This window comes from Bos indicus, chromosome 4, assembly GCF_029378745.1.
Source record: "Bos indicus isolate NIAB-ARS_2022 breed Sahiwal x Tharparkar chromosome 4, NIAB-ARS_B.indTharparkar_mat_pri_1.0, whole genome shotgun sequence".
Lineage (NCBI taxonomy): Eukaryota > Metazoa > Chordata > Mammalia > Artiodactyla > Bovidae > Bos > Bos indicus.
In genome coordinates, this window is record NC_091763.1 from 119507144 (window position 1) to 119534645 (window position 27502).

The 27502-nt window shown below is 56.0% G+C and overlaps 1 protein-coding gene across 1 annotated transcript in view; it reads right to left on the reverse strand.

The window, feature by feature from the left end:
• Positions 1-27502, reverse strand: part of PTPRN2 (protein tyrosine phosphatase receptor type N2) — a 602297-nt gene that overhangs the window by 516057 nt on the left and 58738 nt on the right. Inside the window, exon 2 of the mRNA XM_070788511.1 lies at positions 14592-14642. Coding sequence (XP_070644612.1) covers positions 14592-14642 — 51 coding nt within the window. The remainder of the gene's footprint in view (positions 1-14591; positions 14643-27502) is intronic.

The following is a 27502-nucleotide window of genomic DNA, read 5'->3' on the forward strand; positions in this document are numbered from 1 at the left end:
CTCCCGCCCAGCCCGCTCGAGCCCAGGGAGCAAGGCCTCTTATCCCACAGGACAGACTGACCACCGCTTCCCACGACTAGAGAGGAGCCTGTCTCAGGACAGAGGAAATAAATGAGAAAAGCAAAGTACAGTGTTTAAAAACTTTGATCTTAAGGGAATCAGATAAAATTGGGACAGAATTGAATAGGAAAAAAGATCACTCTTGAATGACTTTTAATAATCATTAATCTGCAGTATGCTTTTTTACCTACTTCTGCCCAAAGGAGTATCTGTGGAGATTTTTAATAGTTTGATTGGACCTCATCTCCACTCAAGCACCCAGGCTTCTTCCACGCGGCCCTCCCTGTCGATGACGACATTTGGAAGACAGTGAGGAGTGGTAGGCGCTCAGACCTCAGATGACGCTGCGCCCCATGCAGGGTCCCCCACACCCAGATAGGTGCAGTAGCACATGGATGTGAGGGCGCTCAGCTCCGTGTGTCTCCCCGGGACATTCGCAGTCCAGAGTGGGGCACCTCACGCCTCTCAGCGCACTGGGCAGGCAGCGTCACCCTGTCATGCTCAGGGCGCCCACGAGCGGTGCCCCGCAGCAGCTGGCCTTCTCCATGGAGGTCGGTACTTGCCCCCCGCCCACCCCCGGAGGAGTAACTCAGACCCAGCCCTGGGACAGGCTGTGGGGCTGGGGGACCCTCTGCTGTCTGGAACTCGGGAAGCGGGCAAAGCGGGCATGAGGCCCCTTGCCTGCCTCGGACCCCAAGAAACACTTCGCAGACTGTCAGACCCCAGGCACTTCCCACCACATGCTGGGTACAAACCAGGAGCAGAGCAAGGAGCCCACATGTGTCCGGCCTGGCCTGGTGCTCTGGATGCGGGGAGCCCCGAGGCAGGAGTCTGCAGTGGGCACAGCACCACTGGAGGCTCCCTCGCAGCCTGAGCGCGACAGTGCTTAGCCTAATGTCGGGAAGCCCCACCCACAGCCCTCTAGGAACCAGGAAAGACCTAAAAAGGAGCCTCCCTCCTTCTCAAGGGGAGACAGTTCTGCGGCTCCTTCCCACCTAACTGGACCACCTGCAGCCTGTCTGCACCCCATGCTCCCGAGAACCCTCTCGCCACCCCAACACCTCAGCTGGGAAATAGGCAGCTCTGACAGTTGTCTTGAAATTGGTGGTCGTCTGACCAGCATCATCTTGTTTTAAGTACGGTTGGTCTCCAGGTCCAGGGCTGGTTTGTTCCTGTTTCCTTGAGGCCAGTTCTCCAAACTGCCAGCTTACATCATGGCTGCAGTCTGCTCATCATGTAGTTAACTTCTTCTGCCCGGTGGGGGTTTTGGCATGTACAAATCAGCCCAAAGGACATGGCTCAGAATACTACCTGTAGTCCTTACGGAGACTAAAGCTCCTTGACTCTTTAGCAGCTAAACTATTACTATTTCAGTGTTCAAAAAATTCAACATTCAAAAACCCAAGATCATGGCACCTGGTACCATCACTTCATAGCAAATAGATGGGGAAACAATGGAAACAGTGACAGACGTTATTTTCTTGGGCTCTAAAACCATTGCGAACAGTGACTGCAACCAGGAAATTAAAGGACTCTTGCTCCTTGAAAGAAAAGCTATGACCAACCTAGACAACATATTAAAAACCAGACATCACTTTGCCAACAAAGGTCCGTCTAGTCAAGGCTGTGGTTTTTCCAGTGGTTTTGTATGGATGTGAGAGTTGGACCATAAGGAAGGCTGAGCATGGAAAAATGGATGCTTTCGAATTGTGGTGCTAGGAAAAACTCTTGAGAGTCCCTTGGACTGCAAGGAGACCAAGTAGTCAATCCTAAAGGAAATCAAAGCTATGACAAAGCTATGACAAACCTAGACAGCCTATGAAAAACCAGACATCACTTTGCCAACAAAGGTCCGTCTAGTCAAGGCTGTGGTTTTTCCAGTGGTCATGTATGGATGTGAGAGTTGGACTGTGAAGAAAGCTGAGCACCAAAAAATGGATGCTTTTGAACTGCGGTGTTGGAGAAGACTCCTGAGAGTCCCTTGGACTGCAAGGAGATCCAAGCAGTCCATCCTAAAGGAGATCAGTCCTGAGTGTTCACTGGAAGGACTGATGCTGAAGCTGAAACTCCAATACTTACCAACGGATGGGAACAGCTGACTTATTGGAAAAAACCCTAATGCTGGGAAAGATTGAGGGCAAAAGGAGAAGGGGACGACAGAGGATGAAGTGGTTGGATGGCATCACCGACTCAACGGACATGAGTTTGAGCAAGCTCTGGGAGATAGTGAAAGACAGGGAAGCCTGGCGTTCTGTAGTCTATGGGGTTGCAAAAAGTCAGATACGACTGAGCAACTGAACAACATTATTATTTCATTTTGACTGTTTCTCTTTGTTTCTGCATTTTCTGACTTTTCTGATTAAATTTATTCTTCAAAGCTTTTCTACAGACAAAATGCAAACAGAAGACTGGGGCGAGGGTGCAGAGTCTGTTCTGGGAAGGCCCCACAGGGTCCTGCTCTGTTACAACAGGAGCAAGAGGAGGACCAGCGACCCCGGTGACCAGGGCGGAAGCGCACACCGTGAATACACAGTGGTCACCAGGCTGGACCGCCAGGCGGTGCGCGCGGGTGGGTGGCCTGGGCAGGCCGGCAGAGTGTTCTGGCTCTATTAGAACCTCATGTAACTGACTGCTTAAACCATGCACATGCATCACTTTGATAAAGTTAACTGAGGGAAAGTTTAAAGCGCCACGTCCCATGAACACAAAATAAACTGACATCTGCCGTGACCAGCTCTGCCACGGGCACTGCCGTAGATGCCCAGGAACGTCAATGAGCCGGACAGTCAAGGCCCCGCCGTGCGGCTCACGCTCTAGGGGCAGACAGACCGGAAGCCACACACACAGCGAGCCCAGACTGGTGACAGATCCCATGCACCAGACACGGCCCTGAGTATGTTGTCTCCAGCAGATGCCCGCTGAGGGCTGGCCCACAGGTGCTGCACGTGGGCACCAGGGGGATTGGGCAGAGGGCCTCTGACCTCCCGAGGCTCCTGCGTAGAGCTCCCAGGTCACACTGAGGCTGCTCGCTTGGGGCCCTACTTTCAGACCCTGACCCAGGCGCCCTGCCCTCTCCCCCGGGCTCTCTCCGTTGGACAATGTTTCAGACCCTGACCCAGGTGCCCTGCTCTCTCCCCTGGGGTCTCTCTGTTGGACGATGTTTCAGACCCTGACCCGGTCCCTGCCCTCCCCGAGGGTCTCTGTTGGATGGTGCTTCGTGCAGCGACAGGAAGGACACACACTCAGCACGGCACTCCCTCCCTCGCTTCCCACAGCACACGTTTGAGTCACCGGCCTCCAGAATGTAGGTAACTCTACTGCCAAAGACCTGGCAGCCCCGCACCAGGTCTGGCGTTGTTGGGGGTCAGGTTACACTGAGTCGTGCCAACTGTTTACATCCCTGCTCTGCCAGGCACCCTATCCTGTCTCTACCTGAGCAAAGAGCCGGACAAGCAGCCCGTCTACGGTGCAACTGAGGCCTAAGTGAAATAAAGTGTACAAAATCTCCCATAAATTATAAAACACTGTGCAGGTGTTAATAGTACTTACAGCTATTTACAGTCTTCTGTGTTTTGGGCAAATATCCTAAATAACGAAGTGTAGAATACTGTCAACTCCTTGGACTAGGGTTATTTACCTAAGACGGTCTTGCGTTGGAATCTGCAATTTCTTAAATGGCGGACTCGTCGTGTGCACTGATTTGCACGTCCACAAGAGAACTATCTTCTATGCTAATGATGCTCTTTCGAGCAAACCGTACAAGTAATACTGAGGAGACTGAACTGCCCTCCACATGCATGGCTGTGTTGCACAGAGCACAGCTGGCATTTCAGTGCAGATGTCAAGGAATTTTCAGGGTTGGAAGGTTTCTTAGGAATCATCTGGCCCAGTGCTTCTCAGCTATGGCTGTGCGCTAGAACCGCTTCAGGGAGTTTTAAAACAGGAAAGGAAGAGCTGATGCCAATCCCCTCTCCCCAGCCCTGGCAATGCCTGGCCATCAGTTGTGTAAAAGCCTCACTGCACAGCCATGGTTGGCAACTCCTGATGGAGCTACACACCATGACGTAGTCAAACCTCATTTTACAGGTAAGGAAACGGGCTCTTTCCAAGGAGGAGAAAGCTCCTTCCATGAAGAATTCACTTAAATAGCAAGCCAAGGAAAGGCTGGCGGCAGAGCCTAGACTGGCCCTGAGTGTCCTGACTCTCAGTCCATTCTGTCTGTGCCTCAGAAATCAGGACAACCGTGTGTGCGCTTAAGTCCTTATGCACACACACACCAGACAATCAATGGCATCAGCCTTCAGATTAAGAAGATAAAAACATCAATCCACAGTGAACAGACGCAAAATGTGAAGACTGGGGCCCGGGAGTGGCGCGCGGCCCGGGAGAGGCGCGCCTGTGTGTCTGTGGCTGACCCCTTCGCTGTGCAGCTGAAGCTGTCACCACGCTGTCAGTTGGCGCGTGCTGCCTGCGCATGTGCCCAGTCGCTGCACCCCTATACAAAGTAAAAAGTGTTTTCAAAGTTTGCGTCTAGTTGTTTTGTTTGCGATTCCTTCTAAAGAGTAGAGAAACCAAATGCAAGCTGCTGACGCACCTCTGTCTGTGGCAGGGAAGAGCCGGCCAGCCTGCGGTCACTGCCGTCGGCAGCCCGGGCCCCCAACCCCAGCCACTGGGCAGAAGGAGACACGTGACGTGGAGGCTGATGGCCCCGAGGCCAGTCGGTCAGACCAGAGGTGGGGCTGGCGACCTGGGCTTGGGCACATGAACTGACACCCTCCCCGTCCCCAGGACCCTCAGCGCTCTGGGCAACGCTGGAGCGCGTTTCTGTTCCCCAAAGCAGATGAGAACAGCTGCATCCTGCGAGCCATCAGACTGCCTTCAGAGCACTTGTTCAGTCCACTGGGCAAGTGAGGGAGAGGCCCTGGCCAGTGGTAAGCAAAGGCGTGGGGGGTTTCCTCCCATCGGAACAAGGTCTGATGCTGGAAAATGTAAAGTAGACGTGGAAGAATTCCATTTGGACACAGGTTATAATCGAATAAGGTCACAGTGTTCTATTCCAACAGCTGGGAACATACAATTTATTCTGTTTTGCTGAAGAACTAAGACTGTCCAAAACGCAATCCTATGGTGGGTTTTCCCAACTGCGTGATTTCCTAGTGGCCTGTGGGATAATCTGTCTTTTATTTCTTACATTTCTGCATCTTACCAGAATCTCCAGTAACCTGACTCAAGGGAACTTCCCAGGTAAGTACCCCAAGACAAGCCCCGCCTCCTCCTCCAGAAGGACATCAGCAAGCCCCCAAAGGCCCATGCAGGGTGTTCCCAGGGGCCCTCCTACCACAGCCAAACACTGAAAACCACCGGAAACGGCCCATGCACTGACAGACCAGGGCTCAGCATCAGAACAGGAGGCGCGGGCCGGGGAGGGCCAGGTGACAGCTGGTGCCAATGACCAGGAGGGGAGGAAGCTCAGGACCCCCATCACTACAGGAGGAAGCTCAAGACCCCCAACAGAACAGGGCTCAGCAACAGAGCAGGAGGCACAGGCCGGGGAGGGCCAGGTGACGGCCGGTGCTAATGACCAGGCGGGGAGGAAGCTCAGGACCCCCGTCACTGGGAGAGGGTCACGTACAGACACTAACCCTAAGCGTGAGTCTCCATGGATTTTTACATCACACAGAACTGTAGGAAGGTGTGGGGTGCCTGCTGCTGGGTGAGCAGAGAAGGCGCGGGGGTGGGAAGGGCCTGCTCCATCCCAGGTGAGCCCACCCGGGCAGCCAGGGACTCCCTGAAGACCGGGCAGCACTGTGGGAAGGGGCCTGGACCCTCGGGGTGTCCAGACTGCCCACGTTCTGTTGCACTGGCTGCTCCAGGACATAAAACCCTGGTCATCAGTCTTGATAAAGCCAGTCCACGTCTGGACCACAGCCTGGGTAATCGCTATTTTAATGCATCCATTAATCTTGTACTACTTCCAATCTCTTCACCGCATCACAATGTTTAAAAACCTGGACACTTGACCTTGAGCTGGCCTAACTTCCACGGACCCAGAGCAGCAGGTGGGGCGGGGGGGATGCGGATCTGGGGAGCCTGGGGTCTGTGTGGACCGGCCCCACCACCAAGAGGCCTTCAGGCCATCATGCTTCCCCCTCTTTCTCTCCAAGTACTCCCAGGGGATCAGTTCTACTCTAAGCAAAAATCGGAGCTGATGCTTTTTTCCAAAAAGGAGAAACAACAGGAAAGTACACTGGCCCCCGTCGGACCCCACGGCGGGCAGCTGAGGAAGCGCCTCCTCCCTGGAAGATGACGGAGCCACTGAGCGTTTCCTAGAGGACGGGGGAGGTCCGCACGGAGCCGGCCTCCTGACAAAGCCCCAGGCTGGCCACAGGCTGTGCCCACAGGGTCTCTCGCACCCACAGTATCACCTGGCTCCCAGTCTCTGCGATTTCTTCCAATTCTGAGAACAAGTTTAAACCCATTAACAAAACCGATTTCAAGCCAAATGAATAAACGGGAGGCCCTTCCACAGGAGGTTTCCTCTAATTAATATTTATGAGAGTGGAAGCAACCGAGACCCGGGTGACGCGTGCCCCGGCCCAGGATCTCTCTGGGGTTTGGGTGAGCGTGGGGCTCCCAGCTCATTCCGTCATCGGAATCTGCCTTCAGGGAACAAGATGACACCAGTTGGCAGCTCGCCCGGCTGGTGCTTCCAGCCAGGCCCCAGGCCCTTGTGAAGGTGCTTGCAACGCGGTCATTCTCGCTGCAACACCCACTCACCACAGATGGCCATTTCCTTGCCGCAGCAGCATCTGCAGATCCCTAAGTGGCAAACCCACAATGCTGACCCCAACGCCCGCTGTGCCGTCGTGAGAAGCAAACACTGAGCTCAGCTGGGGGACGGTGGGTCGGCCCTGGTTCTAGATTTGATTCTGACCCCTTCACCCAAATTCAAGAGGTCAGGTCTGCCATCCACTAAATGAGGACGAAGTTCTCTCAGGAGGAAAGACTCTCTCAGGGATGCTGAGATAGTCCAGGGAGGTCTGTGCGTAAAACACTCAGAAAAGCACAAAGCCTCCTACAAGCACACCGATGCCAGTGACGCTGTTTCAGGTCCAGGACAGACGTGGGGCGCGGGTCCACTCAGACTCCCTCCCAGGCTCAGGGCGTGTTCCAAAACAGCCCCACCCGGCTCGACTGTGGGGTCACTCCTGAGTCGGGGGCGGCAGAGACCTCTGCTGTTACCCAGCCGCCAGCTGACCCTCTGCAGACCCGCCTTGTGAAACCTGTGCATCCAGTGTCCCAGGCAGGCAGAGGCTCCTGGGGGCGGCCACGGCTCCTGACGGCATTTCCCCAGCTGCCCCAGGGTGGAGCCGCACTGGCTGGAAATCAGCCCAGTGGCCAAGCTTAGGCCACAGAAACTGACTGCAAGTCAACACAGCTCGCCCAGAGCTAGCTGCTGACCACTGACCAACAGAGCACTGGCCGAACCACTGAAACGAGGCCCCACACGGTTACCCATAGACCAAAAATAAAAGCTTTTTAAAAATACAAACATATAATCTCTAGGACTCAAGTTTAGTATAAAATTTTGCTTTAAAAATACAGACTTTTGTGCTTTTCACAGTGGCATGACTATGGGCACATTCCAGCCTCTGGTCACACCGTACACACTGCTCACCCAGCCTCTGGTCACACCGTGCACACTGCTCACCCAGCCTCTGGTCACACCGTGCACACTGCTCACCCGGCCTCTGGTCACACCGTGCACACTGCTCACCCGGCCTCTGGTCACACCGTGCACACTGCTCACCCGGCCTCTGGTCACACCGTGCACACTGCTCACCCGGCCTCTGGTCACACCGTGCACACTGCTCACCCGGCCTCTGGTCACACCGTGCACACTGCTCACCCGGCCTCTGGTCACACCGTGCACACTGCTCACCCGGCCTCTGGTCACACCGTGCACACTGCTCACCCGGCCTCTGGTCACACCGTGCACACTGCTCACCCGGCCTCTGGTCACACCGTGCACACTGCTCACCCGGCCTCTGGTCACACCGTGCACACTGCTCACCCGGCCTCTGGTCACACCGTGCACACTGCTCACCCGGCCTCTGGTCACACCGTGCACACTGCTCACCCAGTCTCTGGTCACGGCTAAAAACATCAAGAGCCCCAGTGTCAGCTCCCAGGCTCCTCCAACACCTCCGGCGAAACGAACCAAAACTGAAGGAGGATTTAGCACATTTCTCTCAAGATTGCGGCAATTCTAGGCTCAAGGTCCTACAAGCGGAGAAGGAGCAGCCATGAAAATATGTTAAAACTTTAACACCCTCCCTGCTGCAAACCCACAGCCGTCCTCAAGAGCGACAAGCAACTGTCTCCATAAGGAGCCGCTTCAGGGTGTGAGTGTGGGCAGGGTGGGTAAGCAGAAGCCCACGCCTGGGACAGCTCCAAGAGGGGCAGGCTGATGTCATGCAGAGCAGAGAGGGCACGTGCCCACATCATCTGTACTCAGCAGGGGAGAAGGCACATCTGCAGACGGGGCCACACCGCAGTCCTGCACCCAATGCGACATGCTACAATCACCATGGCAACTGGATGGGGCAGGGGCTGGGAGAGCAAAGGATGCCCACTCTGAGCAGTGGACGCTTCCTAAAGCACAGAAATGCAGACACAGGGCTCTCGAGGAAGACATGGTCATAGCCTCAGAAAATCCAGATTCATTTGAAATGAGCTAATTAGAACTCCAATCTTGGCTTTGAGAGACAGCTCAGATTATCCAACCATCTAACAGTTGACAATGACAAACTGGGGGAAAAAATGTTATTTTAAATATTAATGCAGGAAAAAACCAGGTTGCCATAAGTATCTTAAAAACCACATTTTTAAGCATTTGAAAGGAAAAGAAAAAAAACTGCAAGGCAGGTACCACTTCAATAAACAGCTCAAACAGGGAAGCATCTTGGCCCTGACAAAGTCTACTTGGCTTAACTTGCTCCACCCAGGCCCCCGACGCACCTGCCCAACAGCTCTCTTCTTTACATCGGTGATGCTCTTAAGTAGACACCAAGACCTAGTACTTATAAGACCAAAACCGAAACCAGAGGATCGATGAGCAGAGACTCAGGCCAGAAAGGAAGCCCTGGTGGGCATGGGGGGGGGGGGTGGTTCTCATGCCCTCACCCGCCTGCATGGAGCCCAGCAGTGTGGCCCACTGGACATCACCATGGCAAACCCTGACCCAAGGGAAGGAGCCACAGCGTCTCAAGACTGCACATCCACCAAGAAGCCGTCACGCGCTGAGATCATGGGCGGACCCAGGACCCTGGGCCTCACAGGAGACGCTGTCCATAACTGGCGCCTCAAGGTAACTTTCCCCGCAGAACGCCCTAAACAGCCCTGGTTGGGATACAATGGAAAACGTGCAAGCAGGTTTCATCTGCTAGACAGTTCATTATCCTCTCCTGTGTTTATAATTAAAGACCGTGAAGAGTTAATTGGGCTAACTGGTAAGTCAGTCTGGAAACTGGTGCAGAAGGAAGAAATAACATTTCAAAAGCATCTTAAGACACACACGCACCCCAACAGGGTGCTCCCCTCAGAGGTGGCATTCCACTGGGAAATGGCAACGCCACCTCCCATCTCCCCTCGTTCTTCCGTGGGGAGGGGGACTCCCGGGTTGGGGATGGGTAGGCAGGGGGGCAGTGGGCGCTGTGAAAGAATGGGCTGCTTGGCTGGAGGGTGTGTCCCAACAGGGGGCGTGTCCAGACAGAAGGCGTGTCCTGATAGAGGGCGTGTCCCATCAGGGGCGTGTCCTGATAGAATGCGTGTCCCTCGGAAGGAATCCCTCGAGAGGCCTGGGGAGGCGAAGGCCCCAGAGGGACCGTCTAACTGCCCCCTGGGACGAGCACTGATGGAGAGCCGGGAGCGGCTGCTGCAGCCGCCTGTGTGCCCTGGGAGCAGGGGACGCAGCAGGGACCTCGGACAGCACCCCAAAACCCGAAGCACACGGATGCACTCTGTGGGGCCGACCGAGTCCCACAGTGGTGGCAGCACAGGCTAGGTGAGGCTGCTCGGCAGTCTGCTGGAGCGTCTGGGATCAGGGCACTCACCCCCGCCCTATGCAGAGTGGACCCTCAGGAGCTTGCCTCCTTAGCCCCTGACCCCAGGGAAGGCCACAGACAGCAAGGTCTGGAGCTACACTTTTACGCAAGGGGAGTGTCCTCTCTTGTTTACTCAGAACAATAAAACACCCCGGTCCCCTCCAGGACTGGTTACTGTGGTGACAAAACACACCAGATCCGAACACGAGGGTCACACCAGCCATGCTGGGAGCCACCCATGAGACGCAAAGAAGCGAGTCATCAACCTCCGACACAGGGGCATCTCTAGTCCCCCAGAAACGCCCGCCCAGGAGCAGGAAGAGGCGGCCCAGGGGCTCCCTGGGAATTCAGGGCCCGGAGCCGCTGAGGGGAGGGGAACGAGAACTTGCCTCCTGCAAGGTGGCCCAACAGCCACCCCAGAGGCGGAGACGGAGGAAAGCAGGGCACTTCCCGGGGCAGCTTCCTGGCTCCTGAGCTGCGATGCAAGGGTAGCCAGGTAACGAGGAGTGAGAAGACCGGTCCTGCAGGAGCCGAGCCTGAGGGACAGCAGCAAAGGGACCCTCGGAGCCCAGGGCGCCTGCGGGCACGCCAGCTGCGTGCGCGTGCGGACACGTGTGTGTTCCTGTGTGTGGCAGCCGCTCACATGGAGCCACATCAATTGCAACTCATCTCCAGTCATTCATGTGAGGCTCGAAATGGCATTTTTTTCCTGTTAACATGCCAAATTAAACTCTGCTTCGCACCGTTTAACTCAGTAATTAATCCCCATTCATTCCCCTGAGTTGTGATTAACTGGGATCTGGGAGGGGAACAAGCCTCCCAGCCACACACCTCTGGGCAGCTGTGGCTGGAGCCAGGTCCTGCCCGCAGAGCCGTGGACCCACGCCCTCCCGGGACGAGACAGGTGAGGCCCTTCCGTGCGCTCCCTGCTAGATCTTTCTCGTGAGGAAACGCCTGGCTGCGGTGAAAACATTCCCACAACTCAGTGCCCCAGGTCAGCTCAGGCTGTCTGCAGACCAGTGGCGGGGACGAGCCCTCCCTCTGGGCCCGGGCGGCTGAGGCAAAAGCACTCGCATCACTACTCAGGGCTCACGTCCCCAGGCACTTGCCCACCTGATGCTTTCCTGGGCCGGGACACAGCCTCTTCCCCAAGCCCCTCCTCTGCAGAAAGAGCAGGGCACCATCAAGGACCCAGGACACAGGGAAGGGAGGAAATGAGCCTGAAAGGCCGAGGACACGGCTCGAGAATGTGCTTCCTTAGAGGAGTCGCTTCTCTGGTGCAAACAAGTGGACTCGAGGGACAGTTGAAAACGCCCCCAGGTTACAGATGCCACCCCTCCATCTGGGCAAACTGCAGACAGATGGACACAACTTCTCTCCCATGATTCAGGAACTTTTCAAGGAAAACCCCTCTCAGAGGACGTGAGCAGCATGGATCAGGACAGCAGCGGGGCTGCCCCGAACTGACAGACTTCAGAATATTCAAACCCTGCACCTCCCCCTGGTCCTGGGGGCACATGACTGGTCTCATCTGCTGTCTCCACAGTAAGGTCAGCGAGCGCTTTGTAGGGAGGTGGGCGGAGGAGGGGGCTGGCCCCCAGGCGTTGTCTCCCAGCACAGGGTCGCCTCAGATATGCCCCAGCGTCTCGCAGAGGCTGCAGCCTAACCCTGAAGAACTGCTGCAGGGCGGACTCGCCGGAGCAGACCGTGAGGAGGGCCCACTGGTGAGGGCCAGACCCACCGGCTGGCCTCTGTATCCTGCTGACAGAACAGCGCTGGGAAGGCCACAGCCGTAGCATCCCTAACCAAGCGCCGTGAGCCTGAGATGCATCCAGACAACTCATCACCAACTCTACCTCCTTGGCGTCTAGAAGCCCAGTCAGGATATTATCATCCAGGGAAGCCGACCATTTCTCAGCACTGCTTTTATCACCTCAACAGCAGAAGCCAAAACGGGAGCGTGACCTTCCTGAAACAAGGTGGGAACGGCTCTCACAAAGCGGGCTTTGTGAAGCCATTCCATGGGAACCCCATCAAGCTTCAAAGTCAGCCTTCAGAGCCGGTGGTGGGGAACACCGAGCAGCCCCTCCACATGCTGCTCCTCCCAGAGCCAGCAGCCACCAGCGCTGAGCCCGGAGCCTCCGCCTGCGGCCTGGGGTGTCGGGACCACAAGGCCTCGCCAGGCTCTCGGTTCAAGGCCCATGATTCAGACCACATCAATTCTATTGCTCTGACCTAATCTGTTTTTCAGACTGGCCGTACTTTTTCATAGTCTCCAGGTTGTTAAATTAAAGCTCCTTCCTATTCTGTCTTTCCAGTGCAATAGAACAGAATAGCCCCGTTTATCAAACTTGCCAAGACATACTGGATGCACAGCAGCTCACAGCAGCTCACAGCAGCAGCTGGCAAACTCCACCTGTGGTCACCAAACATTAACATGGAGAAAAGTGTTCCGAGAGCTTCCGACAAAGTTACTGATTTGGTCTGCTTCTTTCGAGAAAGCTTCAGAAGGAAAGAAGAAGGGGGAGGGAGGGAGAGTGGTCGTTTACAAGCCTGGGGGTCCGTGCCCTGAGGACCAGAGGCCGCGTGTTCGAGACCCCAGAAAGGCCAGCTCGAGAAGAAGGTGGGCTGCCCTGAGAGCTGACCCAGGCTCCTCCCAGCTCGGAGGCCCTGCCTGCCAGCCCCGTGAGCGGCTGCCGTGGGACAGACGCCGTTCCGTGAGCCGGGGGCTGTCCTGGAGGCCCTTCCCAGCCCCAGCCTCTGCTCCTCCTCTCCGGGCCTCCTGCAGTTCATCACTGGACTTGGGGAGCTGTTCCCTGCCCAGGTTCTCGCCCCGTTACCACCCACAGTGCCAGCCCTAACTGAACGCAGTCTGTCCTTCTGCCCACCCACCTCAGACACCCAGCACGTTTCTGCCGAGAAGCTCCCCACTGCGGCCAGAACAGGGTCCGTGGCTCCCCAGGGCTGCTCTGGGCGGCAGCTGGGGGCTGTGCCCACTCAGTCGGCGCCCACGGCGGCAGGCCCGAGCCAGACCTGCCTCTCAGAGTCAGTTCAGCAGATGCTGCAACATCTTTATTAGATGAGTCTTATTGTAAAAGTAACACAGAACCACTTTAATAAACGAAGGGATGCAAAGGGACTTCAATGTCCGTTAATGCCCCCCACACCCCCGGCCAGGCTGAGCCCCGCAGCCTCGCCCGGGGTCACGAGCCGGGCCAGCACCTTCCATCCCTGCTCGCTGCTGTCCCCTCGCTTGGTCAGGCCACAGTGGGCCCTCAGCTGGACCGGAGGAATATCGAACACCGGCTGTCTCCATAAGTCAAGGCCCACGTGTTTCTGTTTACACTTAAATTGCCTTCTGTTTCCACATAACTCAGAGCTACTCTGTTACATAACGTCAGCACCCTCCACGCCAGGGAGGCAAGTGGAGGCTCGGGGGAAGGAGGGCCCGCGGGAGCCCGCTGGGGACAGGGGAGGCTCTGAGCTGCAGCGTTCCACGCTGCCGATCCACCCAAGCCTGCACGCACACTAAACACACACCTGTTTCTTTTAGAATCCAACTTCACCAAGTCAGGGCAGACGATGCTTTTTTTTTAATAAATTATTTTTTCAAAAGCTGCCTCCAGATAAAAGCTTCACGAGGTGTAAGCAGGAGGAGCCGTGCTGGGGCCCAGCGAGAGGCCCACCCGTGCAGCTGTGGTGAGGAGGTGCTCAGGTCGGCCAGTGTGCAACGGCCCGACCTGGGTGGGCTCCCATCACACAGCTGCTGCAGCCTCCAGCCCAGGTCAGTACTCGCCACAATCTGCAGAGTTCTCCCCACAAAGAACGAACACAAAACAGAGCCGTCCAGCCCATCGGCGTGGTCCCCAGGGCACGTTCGCCGTGAGGACGCACACACAGCTGTCTCAGCCCCCCGTCCACGGGCTCCGAGTGGGACTTTCTCGCCAGGACGCTGGCCTAGCTGCCCCTGGGTCTTGGCCTTCAGGCCCTTGACAGCGTGCCTGGGGGCCTGGCAGACAAGCCAGCTTGGAGGTGGTGGGGCAGAGGCTGCACTGGACCAAAGGGTCCCAGCGGCACATCCCACTCATGGGCTCTGCCCGCAGGCCCCTGGTTGGCACAGAGAGCTGGGTGCATCTGGGGCACCCACGCAGGCGGGGAGGATGCAGCTGGAGGCAGGCAGGGACAGAGCCCACCTTGCAAACACTCACTGCTGGGGAGAGGTGACCCCGTCTCACACTGGGCCTCACGGCACGCCTGGGGCCCTGCGTGCAGAGGGCCTGGTGGGCGCTCTGGCCTGACCCCGTCAGTGCCTGAGGTGCCGAGGCCAATGTCTGCACGCGCTCGGAAGAATCAAACATGAGCCCACCCAGGACCCCCCTGCGTGTAGTGAAGCCAGCCTTGGAGTCACCATGGGCTGGCACTTACCGTTCACACAGGTCTCAGCAGGTCTGCAGAGGCCATCTTCAAACAGGCAGCCTGGGAGGAAAAACAGAGGAGAGAGAGTCAGAGCCTCAGTGCGCCGTGGGCCACGGCCCTACTGGGCCTGGCGTCCAGGGGGCCGCACGGCGCTGGGGGCCTGCTTCACTGAGAGGACGCTGGGCATTGGAAGCCAGGCCACATGCCCCTGGCTCGGGTCGGGGGGAGGGAATGAAGCAGGGCTGGCTCCCCCCGGGAGGACGATCAGTCATCCTGTTCCTCTGTCACCAGGAGGGCCGTCCCCCTCCTGCTGGGAGGCAGTGGTGAGCCCGTTGGGGGCACCTGCATGGCAAGTTCCCCATGGGGCCAGGCCCACCATGCTCTGAGCGCAACACCACTCAGGCAGCATCTCTGGGCCTCTGTCAAAGCCCCTGTTCTTCATGCTCATGGCGTGCACCAAGGTGTCACCAGGGCACACGGACGGCAGAGGCAGATGGACGGAGGCCCGTGTGCTCCGTGAGGAGACCAGACAGGAGATGAGGAAAGTGCTCACCCACAAGCGGGGCAGGGGAAGGGCACAGAGGGGGACTTGCTGCCCCGCGTCCAGGGTCGTCTGAAATGCAGCCCCGGGGCCTGCTGAGGCCAGTCAGGAGGGTGTGAATAACGGGAACAACACTCAGAGCGCCGCTTAGGGTGCCCCCGGCGTAGCCACACCTGCTGTGGCAGGAGCAGCTGAAGCCAGACGGTTCCGGAACGTACACGTCCGTTTAAGAGCACAGAGCCTGTGCTCAGGAGCAACTGAAGCCAGACGGTTCTGGAACGTACACGTTCGTTTAAGAGCACCGAGCCTGTGCTCCTGTGTCTCCAGCTGACACTCCTGCTCGGCCACTGAGGCCCAAGTCCACAGTCGCCCAGGGACACGCCCTTCACTAGGCCGGTCCGCTGCCTCGGTGCAGGCGTCCATGGCAGGACTCTCCACACTGTGTTGTGATGTCAACCCGAGGGCAAACCTCCCTGAACCGGAGACTCTCGAGGTGAGGGCCCACAGAAATGTAGCTTCTTGTCCTCCACCGTCGCCCGAGTGGCTGCCTGTGTCCGGCCGACGGCAGATGCTCGAGAGTCAGTAGAAGAGCGGCAGAGGAGGACAAGCGGAAGGGAGCTGCCAGTTACGGGAGACTCAGCCGGGGGCGCTCCTCACAGGGAACCTCTCTGAAATCCCACAGCTGGAGAGCTCATTCCCCTGGGCAGGCATGGCCTGAGGAAGGCCCAGCTCTGCAGAGGAGGCAAGCACGGTGCCAGGACCAAGGGCACGAGCCTCACAGAGGGCGGAACTGCCCACACTCACAAGAATAAAGGAGTCTCCCCCGCCCTGTGACAGCTTTACACACCCGCTCTTACAGCCCCTTTGCCCCAGAGGAGAAGCCCTCGGAGGGAGACCCCAGGCACAGACGCGCCGTGAGCCGGATGCTGCCCGGGGCCCCAGCTCCAAGCAGAGCTCCATCCTCCTGAAGTAACAAACCTCGTGAGAACAGCATTCCTTCTCAGTCCAGTCTCAGCACACGCCTTCACCGCCTCCCTCATCCGTGCACAGACCCCCATGCCCTGCTCCCTCTTCTCAGAGCTCCGCTCCCTGCTCACTCTGCTCTCCCTGCAGAGCCCAGCCAAGCGGAGGAGAGGATAACACCTGGGGGGAAGCCAGCGAACACCCCCACCCGCCCAGAGACAGCCAGGCATGGGGAAGCCTAGGGAGACTGACTCTGCTCTGCTTTCCCCCAAAGTAGCGACCTTGAGGAGGTCCCCCAGCTCCTCTGGTCTTGGCACTGTGAGCAGTGAAATCAGGCCAGGGTAGCTGACCTCCACCCCACGTCCAAGGACACCAGAGGAGCCTCAAAGAGACGGTAGGAGGGGCACAATCACGTTAAAAGTCAAATCCCATACCCGCGTGTGGGTGACCCACAAACTGAAGAACAGTAATATCAAGGAAGTTCTCAAACTGTTGCAAATGCTCTACACCCCACAGCAGACTTCTCAAGCTGGGGATCCAGCCAAGGGACTGGGGATCCCCGGGAATCTGACTTGGAGGGACAGTGGCATTTGATTACAGAACTTGCACAGGACTGGGAGAAACAGAGGGGGTACAAACGAAACCAAATGCACACCAGGACCCAGGGGAGAGGAGCACTGACCCCGCAAGGGGCTGAGCCAGGCCCGCCTGCGAGTGTGCGGGTCCCTGCGCAGGCACGGGTCAATGGTGCCTGCCACAGGTCACGGGCACTGGCGGCATCAGTCCTGGGAGGTGCGTGTTGACATAAGTCCTTTAGGAGGCTGCCACTGAGCCCTACCACAGAGCTGTGGACTCCAGGACTGGGTTGCCTCGAGCCAAACAACTAACAGGGATAGCCCCACCAATCAGCAGACACGTGGAATAAAGATTTACTGAGCACGGCCCTGCCAACCAGAACAAGATCGAGTTTTCCCCACAGCCAGACCGTCCCATCAGGGAACGTGCATAAGCTATTAATCCTCATCCATCAGAGGGCAGACAGAAGAAGCAAGAACTATAATCCCACAGGCTCCAGAATGAAAGCCACAGTCAGAGAGCTAACCAAAATGATCACGTGGATCACGGCCTTGCGCAGCTCAATGAAGTTGTGGCCATGCTGTGTAGGGACGCCCAGGACACACGGGCCATGGTGGAGAGTTTCTGATAAAACACAGTCCTCTGGAGGAGGGGATGGCAAACCACTCCAGTGTTCTTGCCTCCAGAACCCCATGAACAGTATGAAAAGGCAAGAAGATAGGACACCAGAAGTGAGCCCCTCAGGTCAATAGGTGTGCAAAATGCTGGTGGGGAGAGCAGAGAAATAGCTCTAGAAAGAATGAAGAGGCTGGCGCAAAGCAGAAACGATGCTCAGTTGGCTGGTGGTTAAAGCCCAATGCTATAAAGAACAATATTGCACAGGAACCTGGAATGTTAGGGTCATGAGTCATTTAAATCGGACACGGTCCAGCAGATGACAAGAGTGAACATGGACATCTTAGGAATCAGTGAACTAAAATCAATGGAAATGGGCGATTTTAATTCAGATAACAATTGTATCTACTACTGTGGGCAAGAATCCCTTAGAAGAAATGGAGTGGTCCGCACAGTCAACAGAAGAGTCCAAAACACAGTATTTGGGTGTAATCTCAAAAACAACAGAATGATCTCTGTTTGTTTCCAAGGCAAAGCATTCAGATCATGGCAATCCACGTCTATGCCGCAATCACTGATGTCAAAGAAGCTGAAGTGGACTGGTTTTATGAAGACTTACAACATTTTCTAAAACTAACAAAAAAGATGTCCTTTTCATCATAGGGGACTGGAAGGCAAAAGTAGGAAGTCAAGAGATACCTGGAATAACAGACACGTTTGGCCTTGGAATACAAAATAAAGCAGGGCAAAGGCTTTGCAAGGAGAATGCACTAGTCATAGCAAACACCCTCTTCCAACAACACAAGAGACGACTCTACACATGGACATCACCAGATGGTCAACACCGAAATCAGATTGATTATATTCTTTGCAGCCCAAGATGTAGAAGCTCTATCCGGTCAGTAATAACAAGACTGGGAGCTGACTGTGGTTCAGATAATCAGCTCCTTAGTGCAAAATTCAGACTCAAATCGAAAAAGTAGGGAAAAGCACTAGGCCATCCTGGCGTGACCTGAATCAAATCCCTGATTATACAGTGGAGGTGACACAGAGACTTGGGGGTGAGATCTGGTAGACCAGGTGCCTGAGGAAGTATGGGCAGAGGTTCATAACACACTGCAGGAAGCAGCAACCAAAACCATTACAAAGGGAAAAAGACGCAAGAAGGCAAAGTGGTGGTCTGAGGAGGGCTTACAAATAGCTGAGAAAAGAAGAGAAGCAAAAGGCAAAGGAGAAAAGGAAAGATACACTCAACTGAATGCAGAGTTCCAGAGAATATCAAGGAGACATAAGAAAGTCTTCTCAAGTGAACAATGCAAAGAAATAGAAAATATTAGAATGGGAAAGATTAGAGATCTTTTCAAGAAAATTAGAGATACCAAGGGAATATTTCATGCAAAGATGGGCTCAATAAAGGACAGAAATGGCAAGGAATTAACAGACGTAGAAGATATTAAGAAGACGTGGCAAAAATACACAGGAGAACGATATAAAAAAGGTCCCAATGACCTAGATAATCATGACTCTGTGATCACTCACCTAGAGCCAGACATCCTGGAGTGTGAAGTCAAGTGGGCCTTAGGAATCATCACTACAAACAAAGCTAGTGAAGGTGATGGAATTCCAGTTGAGCCTTTTCAAATCCTAAAAGATGATGCTGTGAAAGTGCTGCACTCAATATGCCAACAAATTTGAAAAACTCGGCAGTGGCCACAGGACTGGAAAAGGTCAGTTTTTATTCCAATCCCAAAGAAAGACAATGTCAAAGAGTGTTCAAACTACTGCACAATTGCACTCATCTCACATGCTAGCAAAGTAATGCTGAAAATTCTCAAGCAAGGCTTTAACAGTACATGAACCGTGAACTTCCAGATGTTCAAGTTGGATTTAGAAAAGGCAGAGCAACCAGAGACCAAATTGCCAACATCCATTGGATCATATAAAAATCAAGGGAATTCCAACAAAACATCTACTTCTGCTTCACTGATATGCTAAATCCTTTGACTATGCGGATCACCACAAACAGTGGAAAATTTTTAAAAAGATGCAAATACCAGACCACCTCACCTGCCTCCTGAGAAACCTGTATACAGGTCAAGAAGCAACAGCTAGAACCAGACATGGAACAACGGACTGGTTCATAACTGGCAAAGGAATATGATGAGGCTGTGGGCTTCTCCAGTGGCTCAGCAGTAAAGAATCTGCCTACAATGTGGAAGCCACAGGAGACATGGGTTTGATCACTGGGTCAGGAAGATCCTCTGGAGGAGGGCACAGCAACCCACTCCAGTATTCTTGCCTTGAGAGTCCCATGGACAGAGGAGCCTGGCGGGCTACGCTCAAAGTGTCGCAAAGAGTTGGACTGAAGTGACTTAGCACAGCAAGACAAGGCTGTATATTGTCACCCTGCTTTATTTAACTTATATGCAGAGAACATCATGCAAAACCCTGTGCTGGATGAATCACAAGCTGTAATCAAGATTGCCAGGAGCAATATCAACAATCTCAGATATGCAGATGATACCACACTAAAGGCAGAAAGTGAAGAGGAACTAAAGAGCCCTTGAAGAGCGCGAAAAAGGAGAGTGAGAAAGCTAACTTAAAACTCAACATTCAAAAAACTAAGATCATGGCATCCAGTCCCATCATTTCATGGTAAATAGATGGGGGAAAAGTCAAAACAGTGACAGATTTTCTTTTCTTCGGCTCCAAAATCACGGTGGATGGTGACTGCTGCCATGAAATTAAAAGACGCTTGCTACTTGGAAGGAAGGCTATGACCAACCTAGTGAGTGAACTCGCTCAGTCGTGTCCGACTCTTTGCGACTCTGGGCACTGTAGCCCACAAGGCTCCTCTGTCCATGGGATTCTCCAGGCAAGAATACTGGAGTGGGTTGCCATTTCCTTCTCCAGGGGATCTTCCCAACCCAGGGATTGAACCCAGGTCTCCTGCATTGCAGGCAGACCCTTTAACCTTTGAGCCACCAGGGAAGAGAGCATATTAAAAAGCAGAGACATTACTTTGCCAACAAAGGTCCATAGAGTCAAAGCTATTTTTTTTCCAGTAGTCATATATGAATGTGAGAGCTGGACTATAAGGCTGAGTGCTGAAGAGTTGATGCTTTTGAACTGTGGTGCTGGAGAAGACTCAAGAGTCCCTTGGACTGCAAAGAGATCAAACCAGTCCATCCTAAAGGAGATCAGTCCTGGATGTTCTTTGGAAGGACTGATGTTGAGGCTGAAACTCCAATCCTCTGGCCACCTAATGCAAAGAGCTGACTCATTAGAAAAAGACCCTCATGCTGGGCAAGACTGAGGGCAGGAGGAGAAGGGGGAAACAGGGGATGAAATGGTTGGATGGCATCACCAACTCAATGGACATGAATTTGAGCAAAATCTGGGAGTTGGTGATGGACAGTGAGGCCTGGCGTGCTGCAGTCCGGGGGGTTGCAGAGTCGGACACGACTGAACGACTGAACGACAGCGCAGGCTGCTCAATGACCAGAGGGAGAACGCCTCGGCTGACCACCAGGAGCCGCTGCCGAGGGCCTTGGAGGTTCCCGGGGCTCAGGCCGTCGTGCCCGCTGCCGGGCCCTCGGGGCGGCCCCTCTCCGTTACTGCCTGGGAGGATGGCAGTGCGTTTCCTGTGCCCACAGAAGACCTCAAGGAAGGCAGGGTGCAGGGGCGAGGGCAGGCGCCCGCTGGGGCCAGAGGCTCGCTCACGGTGAGAACTGAGCGAGTCACGTGCGAGTGGCGGCGATGCTGCCAGGACAGGCAGCAGGAGATGCGTTATTCACTCCCCAGCCCGCTCGCCGCCTGCTGACAGCCAGGTGGGGTCTGAAGAGCACGTGCCGCACAATTCACTCCTGATCACCAGCCCCGCAACAAAGACCTGCTCAGCGTTCACCCGGCTTGGTCCATCCCGGGCGCTGGAGAAGACACGTGGCAGAGACCTCGAAGTTTCTTGGTTCTCAACAGCCAGAGCACATCTCTCCCAGCCAGGACACTCGCTGATTTGACCGCTAATTTACTTGTGTTGCTACTTGTGCTAAAATTAAGAAAGACCATACTTCATTTTAAATATAAGCCATAAATCACCAGGAGAAAAAGAGAGGTTTGTCTGCCAGAGCTTGTTTCAGACACACTCCTGGCCGAGGTCCGCATACCCCCCGACCCCCACTCACCATTGCTGAAGCCGCAGCCTCAGGTCAAGTGCAAGGATGGCCTCGGGGCCAGGGGTCACTCTGAAAGCAGAGTTAAATCTGGGAAGAAAACCCAGGCTGACTCACTGTAAGGACGTGCGCCACCCTGTCCCAGAAGGTTGGGCGGTGTGAACACAGTCCCCTGACCCCCCCTGTCCCTGAAGGCAGTGTGAGCACAGTCCCCTGACCCCCCCGTCCATGAAGGCAGTGTGAGCACAGTCCCCTGACCACCCCTGTCCATGAAGGCAGTGTAAGCACAGTCCTCTGACACCCCTTGTCCATGAAGGCGGTGTGAGCACAGTCCTCTGACTCCCCCCTGTCCATGAAGGCGGTGTGAGCACAGTCCCCTGACTCCTGACATCCACAGATTTCCCTTGGCTTCAGAGCACATGCACGTGAGCATGCAGGAGACACACTCACAAACAACAGACACACACACACGTGACACACACTGAGCTTCAGTGTGACATATTCCTCCGCCCCCTCTGAGCTCTGAGCGGGGTCTCATGACCGTCCTGCAGTGCCTTCTCCCGCTCTCGTCAGAGCTGCAATCCACCTGTTCTCCCAGGCGGGCCGCCCTGCCTCTCACACTCCTCACTCCCACAGGCATTTGGGAAGGGTTTTGTCCTGTGTGTGATGGAAGCAGTCCATGTGAGCTGGACCCCATCGCACTGCTGGCTGGAGACTCACTCCCGCCTGCCCTGGCCTGTCCTCTCCACTGCAGTGCCCCCACCCCAGCGGGCCCTGCTAAGGGAGCCCCCAAGCCCAGCCCCCAAACCCCAGCCCCTCTGCTCCAGCCTGTCACCTCCGGGCCTGGCCTTCTCACCCAGCCTGAATCAAAACAGCTCGCTCCCCTCCCCCAGGGCTTCTAAAAGTGCCGAGATGGGCATAAACACACACTGACATAACACAGAGGCTTTATGACTGAAAAATGTAAGAAAAAAATGAATGCAAAGCAAATCATCTCACCAGAAGGAAAACAGTTTCCCTCTCACACAGAACAAGAATGGGAGCAGTGGTAATGCATCATCTACAAGGCAACAGGAAGAGTCTCAGAAAGCAAGATATTCACACCCAGTTTTGTTAAGCTGAGAACTGATCACGCTCCTCAGCCAAGAACGGTTTCTATCGCAGCCAAAGAAAACTGCAGTGACATCGCCTGGCACAGGGCAATGTGGGGCGTGCGGATAACAAGTACGTCGCGGTTTCCCAGCAGCAGTTCTCCCCAGAACGTCTCCTCACACATGCGTCTTCCATTTCTCCATCGCCTGTCCCTTCCCCTGGGTGAATGATATTGTGCAGCCCTCTCAATACCCCGTATAGCTTGTTCCCAGCTGCCGTCCGATGAGCGCTGCGACCCGGCCCCGCGTCGGATGAGCAGCCAGCCCCGCGTCGGGCGAGTGCCGCGACCTGGCGGTCCTAGGACAACACTGCGCTGCGCTGTTCCCGTTTCACAGATGAGGAAACCAGGACTCAAAAGGAATAATCACCCGTGTCCAGAAGCCCAGTCTGTCTCTGTCCCAAACATGCTCTTCCCCACAACCCCACGCCTTTCCGGGGAAGAGGGTGTGTGCTCACCACAGCTCCTGGAGCAAGCAAGGCCACGGGACTTTCACTGGTGGAGGCAGGTCCAGACCTCAGCCGGGCTCCTCAGGCCGCCCCCCCTCAAGCCGCCCCCACCCTGCGGCCCTTCTTTCCCCTGTGCAGGGGGCAGACCTGGGGGAGGAGAGCGGTCTGCGCGTTATTCCACTGGTGACCAGCCAGCCGGGGGTGCAGAGGGCCGGAGGGAGGGACGCAGAGGGCGGGCACTGACACCCTCGGGGGCCCTCTGCCGCACCCCCATGGCGACACCCCTGCAGTGGCTCTGCCCCCAGCCCAGCGCCTGGGGAGCAGCTCCTGATCCAGCAGGGAGGAGGGGAGAGCCGTTGGTGTGCCTGGACTCGGGGCCATCAGAGTCCTGCAGACCAGGGAAGGCACGGCAAAGCCCACCAATGCACCAGGTACCAGGAGGCCAGGCTGAGGCACGTCGGACAGCGGACACTGGGGAACCACAGCGATCAAGAGGCAGCCAGCCAGGAGCAGGCCCGCCCAGGGCGCGGAGACCTGGCCGGTGGGCAGACAGCTGTTTGGGCTGTGGGTTTTGTTGGTGTTTTTCAGGTTTGGGTGTTGATGTTGACTGGCAAATCTTTCACTTGTTCTCCACTCATCTGGGCCATTTTTCTTTTCCAGGAGCTACTCCTTGCCTATAAACATCAAAACAGCAGCAGCCTAGAAGCTGTATACACGTGTGGCCTCTGTATATGATGCTTCATGCCTGAACCAAACTGTGAGCAGCTGAACCCCAGCGGGGAGCAGGCAGGCGCCCCCAGCCCCGTGTTCACAGGCTGGGGGACTCTCAGGATGGGTTCTGGGGCCTGTCGGAGCAGAGCTGGGCACAGGTCCCCGGGCCCTCATGATGCCTGCACAGGTGGCAGGCAGTCCAGGCCTTCCCAGGGGCAGGATAGGCGCTGGGTAAACCAGCTGAGCTGGCTGTGAGGAGTGCTCCCCAGCTCATGAAGGAGCTGGACAAGAACTCTCCAAGGCCTCCCTCCTGGACCTGAGGCGTCTACGCTCAGCCCGAGGCTCAGCCGGCCCATTCGCTCCCATTATTCAGAGCTGGGGCACCGACACAGCGGCAGGAGGCATTCAGTGTAGCACGTTCCCCCTCACCCCATGACTGTCCACCCTCCTCCGGAGGCTGGACGCCCATGTGTCTGACCAGCCACTGGGCAGCGTGAGGGGCCCTTGCTGAGGGCAGAGGTCCAGGGCAGGGCCTGGTGGGCCAGGCGCCGATGGTCCCCTCTCTCTCCGTGGCTGCCAGGCTCGTGGTGGGGGACCACCCTGGAGAGCGGAGAGGCAGATGCACTGGGCCTGCGTGGTGGGCGCGTCCTCCACGGCTGCAGTCCCGCCCCAGGCCGCAGGGACCACAGGAGCGTGTGGACCAGCGCTAACCCACCTCGTAGAATGCCTGTCAAGCCCGGCAGAACAGAGCTCACAACAGGAAGCGGCCGTCAGCCGGGCGGGATGAGAGCTGTCCCCTGGACACAGGCCCAGGCCTGTCGTCCTGAGGCCCGTGGCAGCTACCTGCACTCACGTGCCCGCCCTCTCCGCTGAGCAGTTACCCCCGGCCTCCAGGTGGAGGGCGGTACCCGGTGCAGCCCCGGTGCTCACACGGGGGCACAGTCCTGTGAGCGCGAACGCCGGCCTCTCAGGACAGACACTCAACCCCTCTCAGTCACAATGTCTAAAGAGGTGTTTTCACCACAGCTGTAGCGGCGCTGGCGGGGGAATGCGGCACACATGACAGCCTACACACTCTAAAGCGGCAGGACAGAAACTTGCCTGTCCCTCACTTGCAGACGCCCCTGGCACAGTGACCCTGCTCCAACACAGTCCCAGCCCCCTGCCCACAGCCCCGCCCTCAGGGCACGGCCACGCCCCCGGGCACACAACCACGCCCCAGCATGGCCACGCCCCCTGTCCACAGCCCCGCCCTCAGGGCACGGCCACGCCCCCGGGCACACGACCACGCCCCCGACAGTGATCCTGCTCCAACACAGTCCCAGCCCCCTGCCCACAGCCCCGCCCTCAGGGCACGGCCACGCCCCCAGCATGGCCACGCCCCCTGTCCACAGCCCCGCCCTCAGGGCACGGCCACGCCCCCGGGCACACGACCACGCCCCCGACACAGTGATCCTGCTCCAACACAGTCCCAGCCCCCTGTCCACAGCCCCGCCCTCAGGTCACGGCCACATCCCCAGCACACAGCCACGCCCCCTGGCACACGGCCACACCCTGGCAGCGATGCTGTGTCTGCCCGCTAACCCTCAGGAATCCACACACCCTGGGTAGCAGCCTCCCCTTATCAACGTGCCTTCAATGCCAGAGCCTAAACGCCACTTTCTCGAAATGTCTCTCGTGGAAACACTAAGGGCTTGAAGCCCTGAAGTTCTGTGAATCGCCCTGCATCCTTTTCTAGGAACTCCATCGGCAGAGAAGGTGTGAGGCTGAAGAGATGCCCTCTCGAAAGCCATCTTCATCCGTAATTTTCCAAGGGGAAGCGCGAGGCCGGCTCCGCCCCACCTTCTCCCCATCTCAACCCCAGGCGCAGACCCCACACAGGCGCCCCTGCACCCACTGTGCTGCTTCTCGATGTTTCCATCAGATCAAAAGCAAAAACATGTTTCAGGGCAGGGTATCCAGGCAGGAGCAGAAAACCACTTCCACGTAAGAACCCCCTTCTCTTGGAACAAGACTCTGGAAAACAAGCAAGAGATTAAAGAGCTGCAGCCCAGAGCGCACAGCCGAAAATGGTGCTCACTTGGGCGGCGAGGGCACCCAGACCTCAGATCAAAGCCAGAACGGAGGCTTCAGAGGCCAGGGGGAGAGCGAGGGGAAGGGGAGACAGCCGCCCACGACGGCTGGGAGGAGCCGCCGAGGCAGACCTGCTCCCACGGCCTGCACGCCCCCTCCCCCTACCCGTCCACCAGCTCCTTCCCTTCCCAGGCGGTCAGGCCAGGCCCTCCCTTGAGGGCCTCTTCCTGTGGCAGACCTGGGTGGCCGGCTGCGCCGCGGGCAAAGCACACCTAGGGCAGTAACTCAGCCCCACACGCCCGCTTCACCAGGACGAGGTGGTTTCTGAGTGGTACTGAGTCTCTCCTAGCTTTCTGTCCCCAGACAGGTTTTCTGAAACGCAACAGTATCTTCCAAAAAATGAATATTTGCTGAATTATTCTTTTGGATTTAGAAAGCATTTCTAAGCTTGTTTCCATAGACACAAAAGTAAAGCAAAGCTTTGAAAAAAAAAATAAGAAGGAGCCTTGAATGTCAGATACCGGGGGTACAAATAGCCGCTGCGTTAGGAGGAATAACTGGAACCCAGAGACCCCGGGCTCGCAGTCATGAGCCAGGCCAAGTGCAGCAGCTCCATGTGAAGGAGCGGCGTGGAGGGGAGAGCAGCTGTTAGAGACAGACGCAGCGGGTGGGACGTCACGCAGGCGCAGGGCCGGCCCGCAGGGCTGCGGGGTGCTGCTGCTGCGCTCCGGCTCCGTGAGAGAGGGAAGACCAGGCCAGTGATGCAGCGATTCCTCACGTACCGGGCCCGCGCAGTCGTATGAAACCCCGGGACCCTCCTCAGGAAATCTATCTCACTTTGCCATCACCACATGGTAGAACACACGGTTCTCAAGCCTCAGAGCCTGTGAATCATCCAGGGTCCTGGTAAAATGCCACGCTGACTCCAGAGGCCAGGTGCGGATTCCAGGTTTCTTCATTTCCAACAAGAAGCAATGGCATCGCATGTAGAAATGATTTTAATTTAAAATTTTGAATCAGCCTACTATACTTTTATCTATTTTGAATCCGAGAATAATGGCTTTACAGTATTGTGCTGGTCTCTGCCTTACGTCAACATGAATCAGCCACAGGCATTACATGTTCCCGCCCCTGAAGCCCCGCCTACCCCCGCGCCCTCCCCCTTCCCGCCCCCCGCACCCCGCCCCACCTTCCAGAGCCCCAGGCTCCTCACAGAGCACCCACTGAGCCCCCTGGACCACACAGCAACTTCCCATCAGCTAGCTATACTACATACACTGGTGATGGATGCTTTCAATGAATATCCTGTTACTAAGGATTGTATTATAGCGTGAATGTAACAAACTATGGTGTATTCTTTGGATCCAAATTCTGTATTTTCCCATACGCCAAGGGATACGCCTTATTCAAATTACCATGTATGAGCTATGAAAGGAAAGTCATGCATCAATTATTGTTTATGAGTATCTTAAGTTCAATTTTCCCATTCTGTTGTTTTCCTCTATTTCTTTGCATTGATCGCTGAGGAAGGCTTTCTTATCTCTCCTTGCTATTCTTTGGAACTCTGCATTCAGATGCTTATATCTTTCCTTTTCTCCTTCACTTTTCACTTCTCTTCTTTTCACAGCTATTTGTAAGGCCTCCCCAGACAGCCATTTTGCTTTTTTGCA